The sequence below is a fragment of the Sinocyclocheilus grahami genome, unplaced genomic scaffold (assembly GCF_001515645.1).
Source record: "Sinocyclocheilus grahami isolate Dianchi unplaced genomic scaffold, SAMN03320097.WGS_v1.1 scaffold664.1, whole genome shotgun sequence".
NCBI classification, from domain to species: Eukaryota; Metazoa; Chordata; class Actinopteri; order Cypriniformes; family Cyprinidae; genus Sinocyclocheilus; species Sinocyclocheilus grahami.
Genome location: NW_015505843.1, coordinates 538,251 through 557,139, shown reverse-complemented (window position 1 = coordinate 557,139; position 18,889 = coordinate 538,251). Strand labels below are relative to the sequence as shown.

The 18,889-nt window shown below is 35.7% G+C and overlaps 1 protein-coding gene across 1 annotated transcript in view; it reads left to right on the top strand.

Annotated features, from left to right (window-relative positions):
* The window catches only part of LOC107558882 (FYVE, RhoGEF and PH domain-containing protein 5-like), a 42,852-nt gene that overhangs the window by 13,134 nt on the left and 10,829 nt on the right, over positions 1-18,889 (top strand). The window contains exons 6-12 of the mRNA XM_016242576.1: positions 10,029-10,177; positions 10,565-10,721; positions 13,335-13,425; positions 14,555-14,605; positions 14,705-14,763; positions 15,054-15,125; positions 15,295-15,363. Coding sequence (XP_016098062.1) covers positions 10,029-10,177; positions 10,565-10,721; positions 13,335-13,425; positions 14,555-14,605; positions 14,705-14,763; positions 15,054-15,125; positions 15,295-15,363 — 648 coding nt within the window. The remainder of the gene's footprint in view (positions 1-10,028; positions 10,178-10,564; positions 10,722-13,334; positions 13,426-14,554; positions 14,606-14,704; positions 14,764-15,053; positions 15,126-15,294; positions 15,364-18,889) is intronic.

Sequence of the window (18,889 nt, the reverse complement as noted above, 5' to 3'; positions counted from 1 at the left end):
GATGGGCGGAGTTAGTGTAAATAGCCTCTGCCAACAAGGTGGGCTATTTGCACTTGTAAATAGACACTCGGTTTTTTATTTGAGAACTGATGTTCAGCTGTTCTTTTTAATAGTCAACTTATTTTCGGGTCATCGTCATAAAAGCCCTGTAAACTTTGTCACAGGCACGAAGATACATCTTTCATTTCATCAAGCTGAATGCTCACTAAAAACTGACACAGTCATCACGTTTTCAAGTAATTTCATGTTTCATTTTGATGTGACACAAAGCAGTGATATCTAAGCAGGAGAGCTGTTTATTTACTTTATAATTAGTCAATAATGCCATCATTGTCTTCATTCAGGCTGAGAGCTCGCACAAAAACAGGAGGCGGAATTTATCACACGAACCAATCACATCCAATCATAACCGATCATATCCAATTATAGCGTGACGGAGGCATCGCCTCCTCTCACGTGACTTTCCCGGCACGGCACGCTTTAGGGTCTCTGTAGAAAGTCTATGGACCAAAGGGAGGCAAGCCTCCGGCTGTAACTTTACCTGTGGGTGTCGCTGTTGGACAGTGTTACTTTATAAAAACAAGTGACTTTTAGACTTTTAATGTCATAGTCATATTTGCGTTGTTTTATTTTTGTAATATCGATTATTTTCTCATCCACTTTTGAGGAGAGGAGACACTGCCTCCCTTGCCTCCTTGAAGGAAACACCCCTGATATAATATATATTCAAATGTAACTTATAATTGTAAAGTATAATTGTGGTCGAACTGCAATGGTCACAGATAAGTTTTTTGCATACATTATCATTTGAAAGTTTGGAGTCAGTAAGATTTTTCTTTTCTAAAGAACTAATATTTAAAAAAAAATCAGCAATTAATGCAGTAGTAAAGAAAAGTATTAAGTAATGCAACCTTTTTCAACAGTGATAATACTGAGAAATGTTTCTTGAGCACCAAATCAGCACATTAGAATGATTTCTGAAGGATCATTCAGATTATCTGAAGACTGGAGTAATGACTGCTGAAAATTCAGCTTTGCCATCACAAGAATAAATGACATAAAATGTATTGTAGTTATTGGAACAGTTATTGTAAATTGTAATAATATTTCACAGTATTACTGTATTCTTATTTAAGTAAATGCAGCCTTAAAAATCTTACTGACCCCAAACTTTTGAACAGTAGTGTAAATTAGGAATTCAGTTACAAATCTGTGCAAACATGAAAAAATGATGGCTGTTTACCACTCCGACAAATCACTCATAGGGCTTTATAACAGAGGTTTATGTTTAGCAATGTGTAGACATATACTTGTCTTGTCTATCCAAGACCTCTGTGGCTTATTGCTTCTGTGAGGACGTTACAAGCAGGTTAAAGCCACTGAATCCATAAGCTCATCTCACACAATTATGGTAATGTATACAGCTCACAGAGACATTCTGTCCTCAGCTAGTAAGTTTGCTACCAGTTCGTATGTGAGTCATCTGTTTTGCTCTTGATGATACTGACTTGCGCTGTGACCAGTGAAATTATGTTCAATGAATGCAACCTAATTTAGTTTTGATTGTTAAGGCAAGCACCGTTATTACCATTGCTCATACTTCTGGTTCATACTTGGTTCTACAGACATGAATGATACCTCAAGTCATGCATGTTGTTAAGGAGAGGTATGCTATTACTTTCCTAAGCAATCAGACCAGAACATCTTAACAACTAAGCAATGCCCTAGCAACCAGATAGCAACACCCTGGGAACCACCCTAGTCCTACCGTAACATAATTTTGGTGACATTTGCATAGGCAAAACTCATGGATTTGAAATGACACAACCTTTGTAAAACAGATTTGATTTCATGAGAAAGGCAAAGGTCCTGTAAAAGGGCTCCCAAATTAGTATTTTACTGCTGCTGTCACTACCTGTGTCTTCTGTCTTGGCAACCAATTGCAAATGCACAAATGTACATTGCACCTTTACACACATACACATACATTGAGAGACACACACACACACACACTCGGGTGGGGGTTTTACAAACCGTTATCAGTGTTGTTTCAGTAACTGAGACTTCCTGGCCTTGACAAACCTTGTCTTGAAAAAGTCGGCCTGTGAGTGACGCAATACCTACGCACCAGGCTTTTGTTTTGGAAATCTTCTCATGAGCCTTGTCACTTCTAAACATAAAAACACATCAGTTCTGGCAATAAACCCCAAATAACTTGTCAATATGAGTGAATTGACTCGACTTCCCTTTTCCTTTTTTTTTTTTTTTGAGAGAGTCAATCAGTTTAAGACATATTAAGTGATTTTAAAGGGATAGTTCACCCAAATATGAAGTATATGTCATAATTTACTCATTCATAACCTGTATGACTTGCTGAACCTGCTGAACCAGTGTTGCCTTAGTTTTAGTAATAAAAAAATGTCTGTTTTTTATTTTTTTTTGTCTATATAGTTTTTATTTATTTTATATCAGTTTTGTTAGTACATTAAGTTAAATTAAAGGGCACCTATTATGCAAGATCCACTTTTACAAGGTGTTTGGACAGAAATGTGTGTTGAAATTGTGTGTACACAGCCATCTTAGAATGATAAAAATTAATCCAGTCTTTTTTTTAAATCTTCATAAAACCAAACCAGGCTCAAAAAATATGGAGCTTAAAATATGACAAAACTATTTGAATTTGAATTGTGTAAATTTGAATTATTGACAAGTGTCATTTAACAAAACTGAATATTATGTGGCATTTAACATAGTTTTGAATTAGATTATTTTTTTTACTTGTATATTAAACATTTGAAATTTAACACAATTAAAAAATTTTAATGGCAGAGTTTTATAGACATGTATTTTCAAACAGTGGATTTTTTGTTCTGAATTCTTAGAATGCAAATATCCAGTTTTTAAAAATACAGCTTCATACAGTTTTCAAGATGAAGAAGAAATTCAGAACATCAAATTCAATATTCTAAAATTCAAAACGCAGAAATTCAGATTGCACAGAAAGTAGATCAGAGGTCATCCACAGGGAAGAGTAGATGCTCTCTGAAAAGTCGAACAAAGCATTTTGGGCAATTACTACGGTGACCGGGAGGGGGCATGTTTGGTTCACTTAGTTTTGTCAAGGCCACTACATATTAACTCGTGGAAACATGGTAATATGTCGTGGCCACGAGATCATTTTGTAGAGGTAACGATATCCTTATGTCGTGGCCACGCAATGTGAAGTTGTGGCCTCGAGATGCTATGTTGAGGGAACAACATCCATTTCTCGTGGCCTCGACTTATGTTGAGGGAATGACAGTGTTTGAAGTGGGCCGGTACTCACTTCAATATTTTAGTCTTTATCGTAGCGGCACTTTTTCACTTCTGACATGTTGCCGGTACTTAGAGTCAAAGCGTCAGTGTCTGGGTGATTAGAAATGACACTATATAAAGCACACTACCAGGAGGGGTCACCTCTCATCTCAACAATTCACATGAAGGAATTCAAACGGAGTCGGTCTACCGCAGGGGTTTTCAATGTGTGGGGCGAGAGAGCATGTCAGGAGAGCTAGAATAATAATTAATTATTGATTACTAATTTTAATCAGTACATTATAACCAAAACAATACCTTAAAAATGAAAAGAAGCAGGTTTTTGCGATCACATCATTTAAAACCGGTAAACTCCTGGAAAGACCAAGGATCCAGTAAGCGAATTCAGACAGTAAGTTCAAAACAGCACTAATGCAGAGAAAACATGGCCGATTTCATCAGAGATTGCAGAGAGAATAGTGACTTACGTCCAGATGTCAGTAAATTATTATTTTCAGCGTTATTTGGCTTAAAAGCAAAGTGTGTTTTATACTGGATGCTGGCTGAAGGTGTTTTAGATTATGTGGTGGTCAGAGGTTTAGTGATTCTGAATAGATCCATATTATAGGGCGAATTCCAAATGGCTTTTTTGCGCCCTTGAAGGGCACTTCGAGAAGCGGATGACATTTGAAGGGACGTTCCAAACGAAAGTGAACAACTGATTCCCTTCACGAAGGGCCCTTCCATAAGTCCGTTAGCGAAGGGAACATGCGATGGTCACTTCACGGAAGTGATTTCCATTTGTGATCATGTGATCTTCGGTTAGGAGATCTTGCGATGCTTTTTAAAGCAAAGTTTGGGTTGATTTCGAGTTCACATACAAACGTAAATAGAATAGGCTAATTAGATTTGTCATATTTTTCGTCAGTGATAGAAATATGATTTAAGACGGTTAGTGTAAGCAAGTTTAAGCAAGTTTAGTTTGAAAACGTTTGATAGTAAATAAGACACAATTAGACAATATTTGAATAAAATAATAATAATAATAATAAATATTTATTTGAAAACTGATGGAGTGCTGAATGCTGCATGCACGTGCAGCGTTGACAAAGTAACATTTGGTCAGTCATTCCCTTCGCCAAGGGAGTTCCAAACGCTTATACGAGACAGTAATTACCTGCACCCCTCAAAAAACACACTTCAAGGGCTCTGCCCTTCGTAGGGAGTAGGGCATAGGGATGCTCACTTCCGTTTGGAATTCGCCCATAGTTACAGTCAGGTCAAGGCAGGAGCTTTAGTGGTCTTTGGCGTCTCCCTGTGGTCCTGTTTTTGATTACTAATTTTAATCAGTACATTATAACCAAAACAATACCTTAAAAATGAAAAGAAGCAGGTTTTTGCGATCACATCATTTAAAACCGGTAAACTCCTGGAAAGACCAAGGATCCAGTAAGCGAATTCAGACAGTAAGTTCAAAACAGCACTAATGCAGAGAAAACATGGCCGATTTCATCAGAGATTGCAGAGAGAATAGTGACTTACGTCCAGATGTCAGTAAATTATTATTTTCAGCGTTATTTGGCTTAAAAGCAAAGTGTGTTTTATACTGGATGCTGGCTGAAGGTGTTTTAGATTATGTGGTGGTCAGAGGTTTAGTGATTCTGAATAGATCCATATTATAGGGCGAATTCCAAATGGCTTTTTTGCGCCCTTGAAGGGCACTTCGAGAAGCGGATGACATTTGAAGGGACGTTCCAAACGAAAGTGAACAACTGATTCCCTTCACGAAGGGCCCTTCCATAAGTCCGTTAGCGAAGGGAACATGCGATGGTCACTTCACGGAAGTGATTTCCATTTGTGATCATGTGATCTTCGGTTAGGAGATCTTGCGATGCTTTTTAAAGCAAAGTTTGGGTTGATTTCGAGTTCACATACAAACGTAAATAGAATAGGCTAATTAGATTTGTCATATTTTTCGTCAGTGATAGAAATATGATTTAAGACGGTTAGTGTAAGCAAGTTTAAGCAAGTTTAGTTTGAAAACGTTTGATAGTAAATAAGACACAATTAGACAATATTTGAATAAAATAATAATAATAATAATAAATATTTATTTGAAAACTGATGGAGTGCTGAATGCTGCATGCACGTGCAGCGTTGACAAAGTAACATTTGGTCAGTCATTCCCTTCGCCAAGGGAGTTCCAAACGCTTATACGAGACAGTAATTACCTGCACCCCTCAAAAAACACACTTCAAGGGCTCTGCCCTTCGTAGGGAGTAGGGCATAGGGATGCTCACTTCCGTTTGGAATTCGCCCATAGTTACAGTCAGGTCAAGGCAGGAGCTTTAGTGGTCTTTGGCGTCTCCCTGTGGTCCTGTTTGGTATCGCAGCTTAACTTGTATTGAAAACTTTATTTAATTATTGATTATTGATTGATTGTGGCACTATACATGCACTGCAAATTATGAAAATTAAAAAGTACTTGTTTATTTATTTAATAAATATTTTTTTTGTGGCCACAAGTTTAATACGTAAACAAACCTGCGTGACCATAGCAACCTGCGATTATCACACATGGATAAAACATTTTTATCCATCCCACAGTCTTGTAAATCCGTTAACTTATTGTCTTTTTATTTAATATTTGTATATTATTATTATAATTATTATTATTATTATCATTATTATATAACTGTAGGCTAATATAATAATATTATTATATTAACTGGTTAGGGCTATATTTTTATAGCCTATTTATTGTTATGCTTAATTTCCCCTTTCAGTTCGTGTAGCGCTTTACCTAATTAACTTTCTTTATAGTATGTTAGTATTATTAATATACTACCATATTTTGCAAATAAACACCTGACAATTATGCCAATAAAGTTTTGACTTTTTGATTGTATTTACGCCAGTTTGTGACGATAAATGAGCAAAAAAAAAAGATTCAATGTCTGGTAGAAGGAGAGTTTTACTGTGTGTCTGAATTCATTGGTTCTTCACTGTACTTAATATTGCTCTGTCATGTACTGTGTCCAATTTAAGTTATCATTTGTTTTCATTAGCTCTCCCACTCTGACAGCCAAGTGTCTTTCTAACCTGGTTCCCTATAGGGCTGTGTGTGTTTGTGTGTGCATGGCTTGCAGGGTCCGTGTGAGTGATGAGATTAGCCAGAAAAAACTGTAACCTATTGTTTTAAACATTGCCCTCTAGACTGTAACCTCGTAACCAGATTTAGCACTTTTGTTTTCATGATTAATACAATATGTATCCCAATTATCAAGTCGAGGTGGGGCTGAGGGAGCAATTTAACACAATCCAGTGGGAACTAGAGTTCTTCATACGGTGCACCTCTTGTAAATTACTATACTTCATATTCACCATTTTAATTGCCTCATTTGAATAAAATAAGCCATAGTCAATAGAATCGCTGTCCTATTAACGACTAAAGAATGCTAATCATATACATGCCTATGTGCCTCGTATGCATATGCTGTATTGTATTACAGTAGAACTGTAATTATAACTCCCCTTATTCGTACATAATGCCGTAGATTTACATTGAGCAGCATAATGGGAGGGATCGTGAATGGAGCCAAATGAATAGGCACATCAGAGCATTGCTGCAATAGTATTTCATGTCTAGCTTTCGTTTGGGAGAACGTTCAGTTTGATATTGATGTGCTATAAATATTTATAATGCATTTAACAATTAGTGGGTATGTGGAAAAGATAAAGATGTCATTAATCACTCTCTCTGTGCTGCGCTGAATAATAATGAGCTGGAGGATCTGAGTCACCTTGATTCTCTGTCCACTATGACATCATTAAGTCAGTGTTCAGCTGCTGTCAATGGTGACTTTAAGGGTGTTGCCTTCCCCACTGTGGTATGGGGATTTATACAGTTTTTAGGTTTAGCATCTCTTAAATGTACTTGATAGTACTGTTTGGTTCTATAGATGAACAAGCTGAAGAAACAAAGCAAAATAGCACAAATAAAGTCACTGCATTACATTTTTTAATAAAAATGTACTTACGAGTTCTCAGTGAGATTGCAGTAAATTGAGATCAAATGGAGACTTTTCCTTGGAAGTTCAAAAGAACAGTGTTTATTTGAAATAGAAATATTTTGTAATATTATCTCTTTGCCACTTATGATCAATTAGTTATGTCCTTGCTGAATTAATAAAAAAAAAGATTTACAGTATTTTATAGCTACATACTCATACTTTATGTCAGCAGTTGTCTCATTTATATATTTTTTTTATTTCTCTTTCATTTCTCATTGCAAATTTTAGGTACAAATCTTAGTAAAAACATTTTCCTGGGTTTCTTGGCTTGTCATTCTTCCCATTTTATTTTTTTTATTTTTTTTATATTTCTCTCAGTCTCTCTGTTTTGTGTACTCTGAAAGGAACAGAGTGCTCCGTCAGAACACTAAAGGACAGAACATGTGCTCTATTGTTCCATTGTTTGTTATTGAATAACACAAAAATACAAAGAATTTCCAGAACCTGTCCCTAATGGAAAGTTATGCTTTTAATGCAGGTTGCTAGGCATGTGATTTTTGAGAATTTGCAGCTTGGTTCTTTTTTTTTGGTCTTGAGCGAGAAGTGAATAGCATGCAGAAGTATAAACGGATACAAGAATACAAGTATCTCCCACCAGCCAGTTCATTCCTGTGTCGTGGTTTATGCGTCTGACTTTAGAACGCAATAAAAGTGTAATGAGACTTGAGAAGGCGACTGTAAAACAAAGCAATTTCATTGCAATGAACATTTGGAAATTTGTCAGGGAGTTTCAGCTATTGAAATGCTATCGGAGGAAACAAGTTTCATAGTACCTAGGAGGACTGTAAAACAGCTCTGAGTTATTTATGAGGGCATTGACAAATGCTGACACGGCTGTGATCGATATGCATTGATTCATGTGTGAAGCTCAGAAAGGAATTCCAGCATACCACCTCCCAGCATGACTGCTTACACGTCTGTGTGTGCATACATGTCAGACTTTGTTTTATGTCATCACTTTCCTCATGACGGATACACATACCCTAACGGCTTTGCCTGTGAAGACATTTCAGAGCAGATTTGACCCCCTTCTAGGCGATTCATAAGGTACATGACGTGTATGTATAGTAGGTCAAGTAAATAAATCCTCTCTGGATCTAGCCATCAGGCTAGTGGTCCCCGAACAGGCCAGCTCATGGCCACTCAATTTAACTGTCTGTTATGACCAAAACAAATATATTCAGCAGAAACTAATAACATGTTCCCTTGACGGGTGTTATTGTGGGCAAAAATTGTGTCAAAGCTGGAGGCTTGTGCACAGGCTGCTTTTAGCTCAATCCAGTAGTTTAAGCCTGGGAGCTCATCCTGAGGGATGAATGTGGTCAGAGTTCAATTCACAGTCACGAGAGGACAGGACAAGTACACATTTTCTTATGTATTTGCACGGAATCACTTTCAAGTTGGTATAGTTCTTTCCATTTTGTTTAACTTTTTTGCCACTGTTATTAATATAAACAATGAATTCTACTGTATATCACCACTTTGAACATCTAGCACAGCCACTGCTATCTAGCTGTTTTATTATAGAACAATATCCTTATGATATTCAACCCAGGTGTTAGGCTATAGATAGAATATGTATCATGTACTGTAACTACATTTTTATACAGTAAATTAAGTATATACAATACTTAATGTGAACATCTGTTCATTAAGCTTTATGCTTACTCAATCTAGATGTAAATTGCTGTAAAGTTTTTTTTTACCATAATTCTACTCATTTTTTTTTTTTTATGTATGTTACAGTACAGTTTTGATTATATTTACTTGTTTATTAATTTACAAATTTATTAACTGTCCTGTTGGATGTGTATGTATATAAGTATCTAGAGCTTCATTCCAAATTACTCATGTGTTTGTGCACACTTGGCAAATAAAGCACATTCTGATTTTGAAAATGGAATGTGGAATCCTGTGGAATGGATTTAAACACGATCAGTCATGTCACTAGTACACTTTTATTGGCAGCTGAAATCATCATACAGTACAAAATATTTAAAGGAATAGTTCCCCAAAATGTAAAATTAACTGAAAATGTACTCACCCTCAGGCCATCCAAGATGTAAATGAGTTAGTTTCAGAACAGATTTGGTTGGTTTGGAACAGATTTGGAGAAATTTAGCATTACTTGCTCACCAGTGGATCCTCTGCAGTGAATGGGTGCCGTCAGAATGAGTCCAAACAGCTGATAAAAATATTGCAATAATTCACAAGTAATCCTCACCCCTAAAGTCTGTCAATTAATGTCTTCTGAAGTGAAAAACTGTATGATTGTAAGAAACAAATTCATCATTAAGACGCTTTTCACTTTAAACCATAGTGACTGGCTAAAATACCAGTCCATAATCCATAATGACGCTTCGTCTCACATCACAACACTTCTCACATCAAAATCCACCAATATATTTGTTTGGAACTGCTTTGAACTGTTTTGGCTTGTAAATGGTGCTTGATCAGTGCACTGGTGTAGTGTGAATTACTTTTTATGCTTTTATTAGCTGTTTGAACTCTCATTCTGATGGCACCCATTCACTGCAGAGGTTTCACTGGTGAGTGATATAATGCTAAATTTCTCCAAATCTGTTCTGATGAAAAAACTATTATGAACCATCTTGAAATATATAGTTTCATGATTCCTCATGCCAATCCATGTTCTTCCAGGATTTCAGGGTGGCAGTGGAGTCAGCAGGAGATGACGAGGAACTTCTGTTAGAAAATGGGAAGTTGGACGAGATCCTGAGCACTCTTCCTCAGGCCTACCACCTGCACAATGAGATCCTCAGTGAGCTGGAGACCCGCATTAAACATTGGTGAGAACACACAAACTTAAACACATTACACTGTTGTACACTGAAATAATGCACATCAACAGACGCAAAATTTACACATTTATGAACACATTTTATAGCATGTCATTCTATAAAAATTCCTTACTTATGTTATATATAACATGCATCCTTTACAAGGTGCTAATGCATGCAATCTGCATCTACTGTACTGTATGCATCTCCCCACCTGACCTGAGCCACATACTAATATGGACAAGCTAATATGTTCTTGCCCACATTACATTACACACTCTTATCTCTTTCATGGCAGTACATGTGATGCTACAGTAACACAATCCATTATAACGCCAGCATTAGTGTCCTTGGATGCCCTCTGAAAAGTTCTCGTTGTTTCTCATTCATCTTCAGGGAGGACAGTCAGAGAGTGGTTGATGTCATATTAATGCGCCGGGCTGAGTTTTCTTCCTTCGCGACCTACATCTCAGACTATGACCGCAGCATGTCACTGCTGGAGGAGAGCTGCAGACAGAGTAAAGCTTTCGGGGATCTGGTAAAACGGTTTGAGGTGAGGTCTGACACGCAATGTGGGACTTTTGTGTGGTTTGTTTGGGAATTGATCTCAATTTGATGATCTGGGAAAAAAACTAATTCTGAAAAAATGAATTGATAGATAAAAAGTTGAAATTACCTTTTTATTTTTTATTCTGTGGAAATAAAAAAGCACATTTGCAAATGTAAACTCAGAATTATTAGAAAGCGCTGAAGACTTTATAGTAGAAATTCATTCTTGCATTCAAAATCATGTATGCACTATGAACAGGCATGGTCTTTCTTTGCGTGTGTATTATTAGTACACAGTGTTACTCTTAAATTGTACAGGTGGAAAGGACAAGATAATGACAGAACAAGACACTGACACACATAGACACAGATCTGGCATTTAGGCAATGAGGCGGAAAAAAGCTAATTAGCCAAGCAGTCTTCTTAAACAACCATAATTAAATCAGCTGTCCACGCAGACGCTGCTTCAGCCGCTTTCTAATTTAGATTAACTTTATGCTTAACATAACATCATAAACACATTTCATAATGTTATTTAATATGATTGCATATTTTGATATTACATGAAATAATGTGCATTAACATTAACTTTTTAACTTGTTTCTGTAATGTAGATTTAGTTTATCAGTATTTATTTTAAACAAGTCTGTTTTTTACCTTTCTGTGTAATACTTCATAGTGCAATTTACTGAATACTTTAAATATTTTATATATTATGAAATTGTACTTAATGTCTGAATATTTAAGTATTTAGTTTATTGCATTTTTATTAAATTCAATGTAATATTTTATAATATATTGAATTAAATAATTGCCATGATTTTGTGCTTTGTTTACTCTAGAGGTGAGTAATATAATTTAATATGATTGCATATTTTAATATGAAATTAGACATTTATATTTGTAATACATCAATTTACTGAATATTTTAAATATAAAATATTTTATATGTGATTTTATTTAATATCTGAATATTTGAATAATTCATATTTTATTTTATTAACTGCAGTTAAATATTTTATAAAACATTAAATTGAATAGAAATCATAATTTTGCACTTTATTCACCCTTGGGTGAATATTATTTAAAGATATTTCAAGTTAGATTTGTGTAAAAATTGAATGGGTCAGTAGCCTATATGTTGTATTTTCTATTTAATTGTCAGATTTAGTGTTTTTTTTTTAATGTTCTCATTATCATCCAAATAACAGATCTGTGTTGGATCATGCGATGGATAAACTGCAGTGTAAACGTAGACAAAGAGAAAAGAAATAAGGAATGTGAACATACAGAACATGTGAATTATGATGATGATGAAGACAGCGAGGTTATGATAGAGACACAGGGAAACTGAGAGAACTGTCATGGAAAAAGATCATGAAAGCCAGAGGGTGTCTTTCAGAGGTGTTGTGGGTATGATGTTGTGGCAGGTGTGCAAACTGGACAACCATTGACTGTGTTCCTTATTCTTGAAGCCACAACTCTTCATCTCTTCATCTATTCATTCACACCCCTCACAAGGTCATTAATGGCATCTCTTTTCCCTTTCCTCATTTAAGATCTCAAGCATTGTCCCATGTCTCTGGATGTCCATAAGTCTAAAGTTATTTGCCCTTATCTGCCCTTTACTGACGTCTCACATCCCCTCTGGCTCCTCAGAGTTAGCATGAACAATGACGTGTCAAAGTCAATTAGGCCTTGATTGATTTCTTCTCACTGCATGTTTGACTGATTCACTTGTTCACTTTTTCTCCCAGTGAATGATATAATTGGAATGAAATTGGATGGAATGAGGTACTCAGGTTTTTGTGTAGCGGGAAAAAGGGAAGGTCATTGAATAACCTTAAAATGGGCTTTTCTAAGTGGTGCCATTGTGATCTAAATAAATAATATAAAGTGACGTGACATGTGGCCAAGTATGGTGACCCATACTCGGAATTAGTGCTCTGCATTTACCCATCCAAAGTGCACACACACAGCAGTGAACACACACAAACCATGAACACACACCCGGAGCAGTGGGCAGCCATATATGCTGCGGCACCCAGGGAGCAGTTGGGGTTACTCAAGGGCACCTCAGTCGTGGTATTGAAGGTGGGAGAGAGCGCTGTACATTCACTCCCCCCACCTACAATCCCTGCCGGTACGAGACTCGAACCCACAACCTTTGGGTTATGAGTCCAACTCTCTAACCATTAGGCCACAACTTCCCCTAGTATCTATGATACTGTATCATGTGGGTCAAGAGGAAGCACAGGTGGCATGCAACTCTTGATTGTATTATTGTGCATGTTTGTGTGTGTGTGTGTTTTGGATTTTCAAAGATTTTAGATTTCTCTTACTTCACCGTAGTGACATCATGTAAAAACAACAAAATGGCAGCTTCTTCAAGTTAAAAAGGTTTTATCATGAGGAATAACATTTAAAAAAAATTTAAATAGCTTGATGTGCTATAAGTCCTATGTTACATGGATGCAGCATTAGTATATGATAATGCATTTTTTTTTATTTTTCAAGACCTTCTGTATGCCTGTGTTTAGAGTTATAATATGTTTGCATGCATTGTATGTTGTGTTTTATGTCCTGTTTCTCATATGCATGTGTGTTTGCATTCCAGACACAGAATGCAGAAGGAGTTCATGTTCCTCTGAAACACCAGCTGCTGCGGGTCATTGTGCGAGTGCTTCAGTACCGCATGATCCTCACAGGTGAACACTGCATGATTCAAATATTTAGTCCAGATACCATTTTTCCATAGTTAATGCATTTTCGCATTTAGTTCTTTTTCAAGGGAATAATTTGTGCAATTCAGTTATTGGTAACTAAAACTAAAATATTTAAAAATGCTTTAATTAATTAAAATAAAGCTGAAAAAATATATGTGAATATTAAACAAACTTAAAATAAAAAATGTTGCCTTTGGCGACTAACCGAAATAATATAAATGTAAAAGCTTAAGTACTAAAATATTAAAAAAGAAATAAAAAATAACACAAACATATAGCAAACTAATTAAAACTTTACTAAAATGAAAACTGAAAATATAAAAATAAAAGCTTATTCAAAATATGAATAAATAATTATAATAGTATAGAAATAATGCAAAAATAACGGGTGCATTTATTGGGTTCTGCATGTGTAGATGTTGGAAGTACATGTACAGTGGGGCAAAAAAGTATTTAGTCAGCCACCAATTGTGCAAGTTCTCCCACTTAAAAAGATGAGAGAGGCCTGTAATTTTCATCATAGGTATACCTCAACTATGAGAGACAAAATGAGAAAAAAAAATCCAGAAAATCACATTGTAGGATTGTTAAAGAATTAATTGGTAAATTCCTCGGTAAAATAAGTATTTGGTCACCTACAAACAAGCAAGATTTCTGGCCCTCACAGACCTGTAACTTCTTCTTTAAGAGGCTCCCCTGTCCTCCCCTCGTTAGTCTGGAGTCTATATTCATCAAACTGAATCAGAAAACAAAGGAAATACAGTAATTAAATAATAAAACTCAACACTTTATGGACATATTCTTATAGTAGGTGTAAAATTGTTGTCTTTGTTGCTGACTTGCAGTCCTGGTGTTCACATTTTGATTGATGGTATTTCACTTGTGAGTGATTTGTCACTTTATAAACACTGATGATTAAATTTCACCATACAAAGGCTGCCAATGACTTTGAGGTTTGGAGTAAAAATGAACTGTAAATCATGTACTGTATGTTGGATCTTGTACATAAAACATAAGACTGTTTGAGTGTGTTTAAAACAATATGAGATGGTGAAGTAGAAGCTGTTTTGTCTGTTTATCAGTAATTTGGTTTTCATCTCATTCTATCCAGACTACTTAAACAACCTCTCTCCGGATTCGAAAGAGTATGAAGACACACAAGGTATTGTTGTCGTCTCCCTCTCACAAAATGATGACCACTGATCATGTTTGACCTGTGAAAACACTAATTGTGCTTGTGGTTGCAACTTTTTATCAACAGCTGCGCTAGTAATCGTGTCAGAGGTCGCAGACCAGGTTAATGACAATCTAAAGCACGGGGTGAGTTGTTTCTGTGTGTGAGAGTGTGTTGTATTGTTGATACATGATGAAAAAGGAGCGAGGGGATATGTCATCAAAGTGTCCCAGGTGTCCAGAAACTAAGAGAGTAGTGTGAAATTAGCCAGACACAGAGGCATCTCCAAACACATAGTCACATACAGTCACAGAAACCTTCTGTTTCTACCACTATTCATTTCTGAACAGCTCTTCCTTTTTCTCATCCACAAATGAGAAATAAACACTTTGATTTCCTTGTTCTATTTCTCATTCTTTCTCTATCGCAATCCCAGGAGAACCTGCTTCGTTTGGTCCACATCGACTACAGCGTGAGAGGAAAAAGAGACCTTCTCCAACCAGGAAGGGTAAATTCAGCTTCATATGCTGTATTTTTGGTTTGATGTTTATAGCTTATTATTGTTTTTACTGGCAGTAAAACCTGAAAGATCAGTAACAGTGATTTGACATCAAAGGTTTAAGTAAATAACAGTTACCCATAACTCACCTGGCCTCTTGCACCTGTGTGTTTTGTAGGTTTTTGTCAAGGAGGGCACTCTGATGAAGGTTTCTCGGAAAAGCAGGCAACCCAGACACCTCTTCATGGTATCTTGTCATTCTTCTCTCTACTCTCAGTGTGCTTAATTGTATTAAATGTGCACTTGAAGTATACTTCAAATCTTCAAGTATATATAAAAAACTGTTCTTGCAGATAATATAATATTAATTAAATATTAATGAAAAAGGCCACTTAAAGGAATAGTTCACTTTCAGAATGAAAATTCTGTCATCATTTACTCACCCTCCACTTGTTCCAAACCTGTATGAGTTTCTTTCTTCTGTTAAACACAAACAAAGATATTTTGAAAAATGTTGGTATCCAAACAGTTGATGAGCACCATTGACTATAGTATTTTTTTCCTACTATGGATGTCAGTGGTGCTCATGAACTGTTCAGATACCAAAATTGTTCAAAATATCTTCATTTGTGTTCAACAGAAGAAAGAAACTCATACAGGTTTGGAACAAGTGGAGGGTGAGTAAATGATGACAGAATTTTCATTCTGGAAGTGAACTACTCCTTTAAGTGCGCCTAAAGCATGTAAACTTTCATGACTGTTTCTTAACATACTTAAGTACACTTTTAAAAAGTGTACTTTGTAATAATGCAATAATGTCAAATTTAAAAGTTTTATGTTAAAGTACATTTTAAATCATTACATTTTAATAATCGTTTGTCATAAAGAAATACAGTTTTGATGTGTACTTCATAATTTTAACTGTAATGTGTTATTTGATATTACATTTAAAGTTAATATATTTTAAACATGCTAAATTGCAACTTCATCATTACAAATGTGTTAATACAATATATTTAAATACCTGACATACAAGTTTCAGTAGAAATGGCATTAAAGTATATTTTAGTTTACCATAAATACACTTTGACCATATTTCAAAGACAATAGAACTAACTATGAAATTACTTTTAAAGGTGTACTTAAGTGAGTCAAAAAAAGCACCCTTGTATAGTATTTCTGCAATAAGTACTCTTTTTGAAAGTATGCTAAAGTGGCTTTATTTACATTCCTTAGAACAGGTGGCTTCACAGCCGTTTGGAGCTCACCTGACTTTGTTTGTGTCTGTAAATAAATGTGTTCAACAGTATTGATCAAACCAATCAAGAGTGTTAATAGCTTCTCTTTCAGTTAGGCCTGTCTTGCATTCAGAGGGCAAGTAGGTGTAGCTATAGCTGAATTTAGCAAAAACTATTTTCTTATACAGTCAGTTTTCTCTTTAAAGCCAAATACTGTCTTTGCAGAGCAAAAGTCTGAAGGAAATCTTGCTTGGCGAGTTAGTTAAACTGTCAACATGTTTACAGCTAGCTGCCTGACACATTCAGATTAATATGAAGGTGCCTATATTGCCCTTTTGGGTACTGAGTAGTTATAGACAGGTATATCTGTGTATCGCTGATATTTAGTCATTCAAAAAGGCAGTCAGTTTCCTAGAGAGTAAGCGAGCTGGGTTATGTGTGCCATAACTGTTAAACAGACACTGGAGGCCACATTAGCTGTAGCACAAGGCTACCCCCACCCCTCTTTATAGCATTCTTGTTTTCGAGGGTCGTACTTCCTCTCAGGATGTCTGCTGTAGGTCATTGGATGCCAGCTTCCTGTGCTGGGACTGTACTGACAGCACACTGAAGACTAGGCCCAGAGAACAACAGATCAACAACATTGAGTCACCGCAGCTGAAAAACAACACTAAAAACATTAGGCTGAGCAGTCAGTTCAGTTGTTTGCCTGTGTAGAGTCACTGAAGTACATTTACTCCATTACTTCCACTCACTTCCACAATGATTAGATTTTAAGAAGATTGGGCTCTGTACAGATTTGACATCTTGGTGTTGTTTTGCTACGATGTTTTAAATAATGTTAACTTACACAAAAAATTTGGAGCCAGTATGATTGTTTTACGATTGTTTGTCAGAAATTAAATTAAACAATTTTTTTGAAAAATATTAAAATAGAAAAGAGTTATTTTAAATTGCAATAATATTTCACAACATTACTGTTGTTACTGTATTTTTTGTCAAATAAATGCAGCCTTTGTAAGCATAAGAGACTTAAAACATAATTTTTTTTTTGAATAGTAGTGTATATTGATCTTTGGGTGTGGAAAGAAATCATTCTCTTAAAAAACAGTTAACAGTTACACAGTTACAGTTGCTTCACTGTGTAAAGGGAGCACATCTTACGATAAAAGATATTTGTCAATGAGCTCGGGATCTGTTGAGGAGCAAATCCTCCAACATCTTGTCAGTTATCTCTCCTGCATCGTTTTGGATGCAGGGTTGTTGTTGTTTTTTTCCACGAAATTGGGCTGCTTTTAAACTGTTGCTATGGGTTGATTTTCCCCAGTGGGTTAAAGGTTTGAAATATTGCATAAATTACATTTGGTTGAAATGCTTGTACTGAAACATTTTGCATTCTACCTGTAATAAAACGGCTAAATGTTTTGGGCCACACTAATATGAAGTATTTGAGCTGTGTTTATAATAAATGTGCATAACAGTGACTGTAAAATATGTATTGTAGGGCTGGAAATTAAATTTTTATATTTGGGAAATGGTAATTTGGCTACTTTGGGCTGTATTTTTTTTTATTGCTGGCATGGTCTTGGGATGCACAATTAAAATGATGTAATAGTTGTGATCATTATTTTACCTGAATCCATGATCATTCAGACATGATCAGGTGCAGTAGCAGCAGTACTGACACTCTGTCAAGTCTGTATCGAATCAAGCACTCCGTAATCACAGGTAAACTGTCTGATCAGTCAGATGTTTGTCATGAGAAGTGTTCCACAAAACAGCTATGGTTTGCAGACAGTTATAAGAGTTGATGTGACAAATACATCTTTCGAATATACTGTGTGAACTCGTTGCCCCGTTAGCTCGGAGAGCTTTATTTTCCCTCCTCAATAAGTTTGGTCAGTTTTGTTTATTGGTCTAATTCTTGTTTCTTGGGTTGCATTGGGTTAGTCACTCAGTTAATTGTCTTGTGCTTCGTTCCCTCCCTTCTGAATTATGTTGTATTGATAAGGAGTTATCACAAAGTAAGTCTTTTTAGTTGTGCTATCTTACAATCAATATATAGTAAAGGTTAAAGTGTCGCCGATGTAACCGGTTAAAACTTGGAGTGGAGATGAGGTCTTAAAATGTATGGAAAGAGACTTAAAAAAGGTCTTCAAAGGTATTAAATTTAACTCCATGATTCCTGTATATACCCTGAAAAAGCACATTTCTCTCCATCTGTTTTTTCCTCCTTTTTCTAAAGTTCTAAGTGCTAAATAAACTACATTTTCCAAGTATTAAATAAACTTTTTTAATTATTATATTATATTATGTTATATTATGTTATATTATTATATTGGCCTGGTTTTACAGACAGGGCTAAGGTTAAGCCAGGATTAGGCCATAGTTCAATTAGGACATTTAAAGCTGCAGTCCGTAACTTTTGGTGCTAACATATTTTAAGGTATGTCAGTGCTAGTTTTTTTTTTTCCCCCCAGTTTTTTTTTAACAGCCCAGACATGCATTTTAGTCTATAACTTAAGCTTAGGCTTA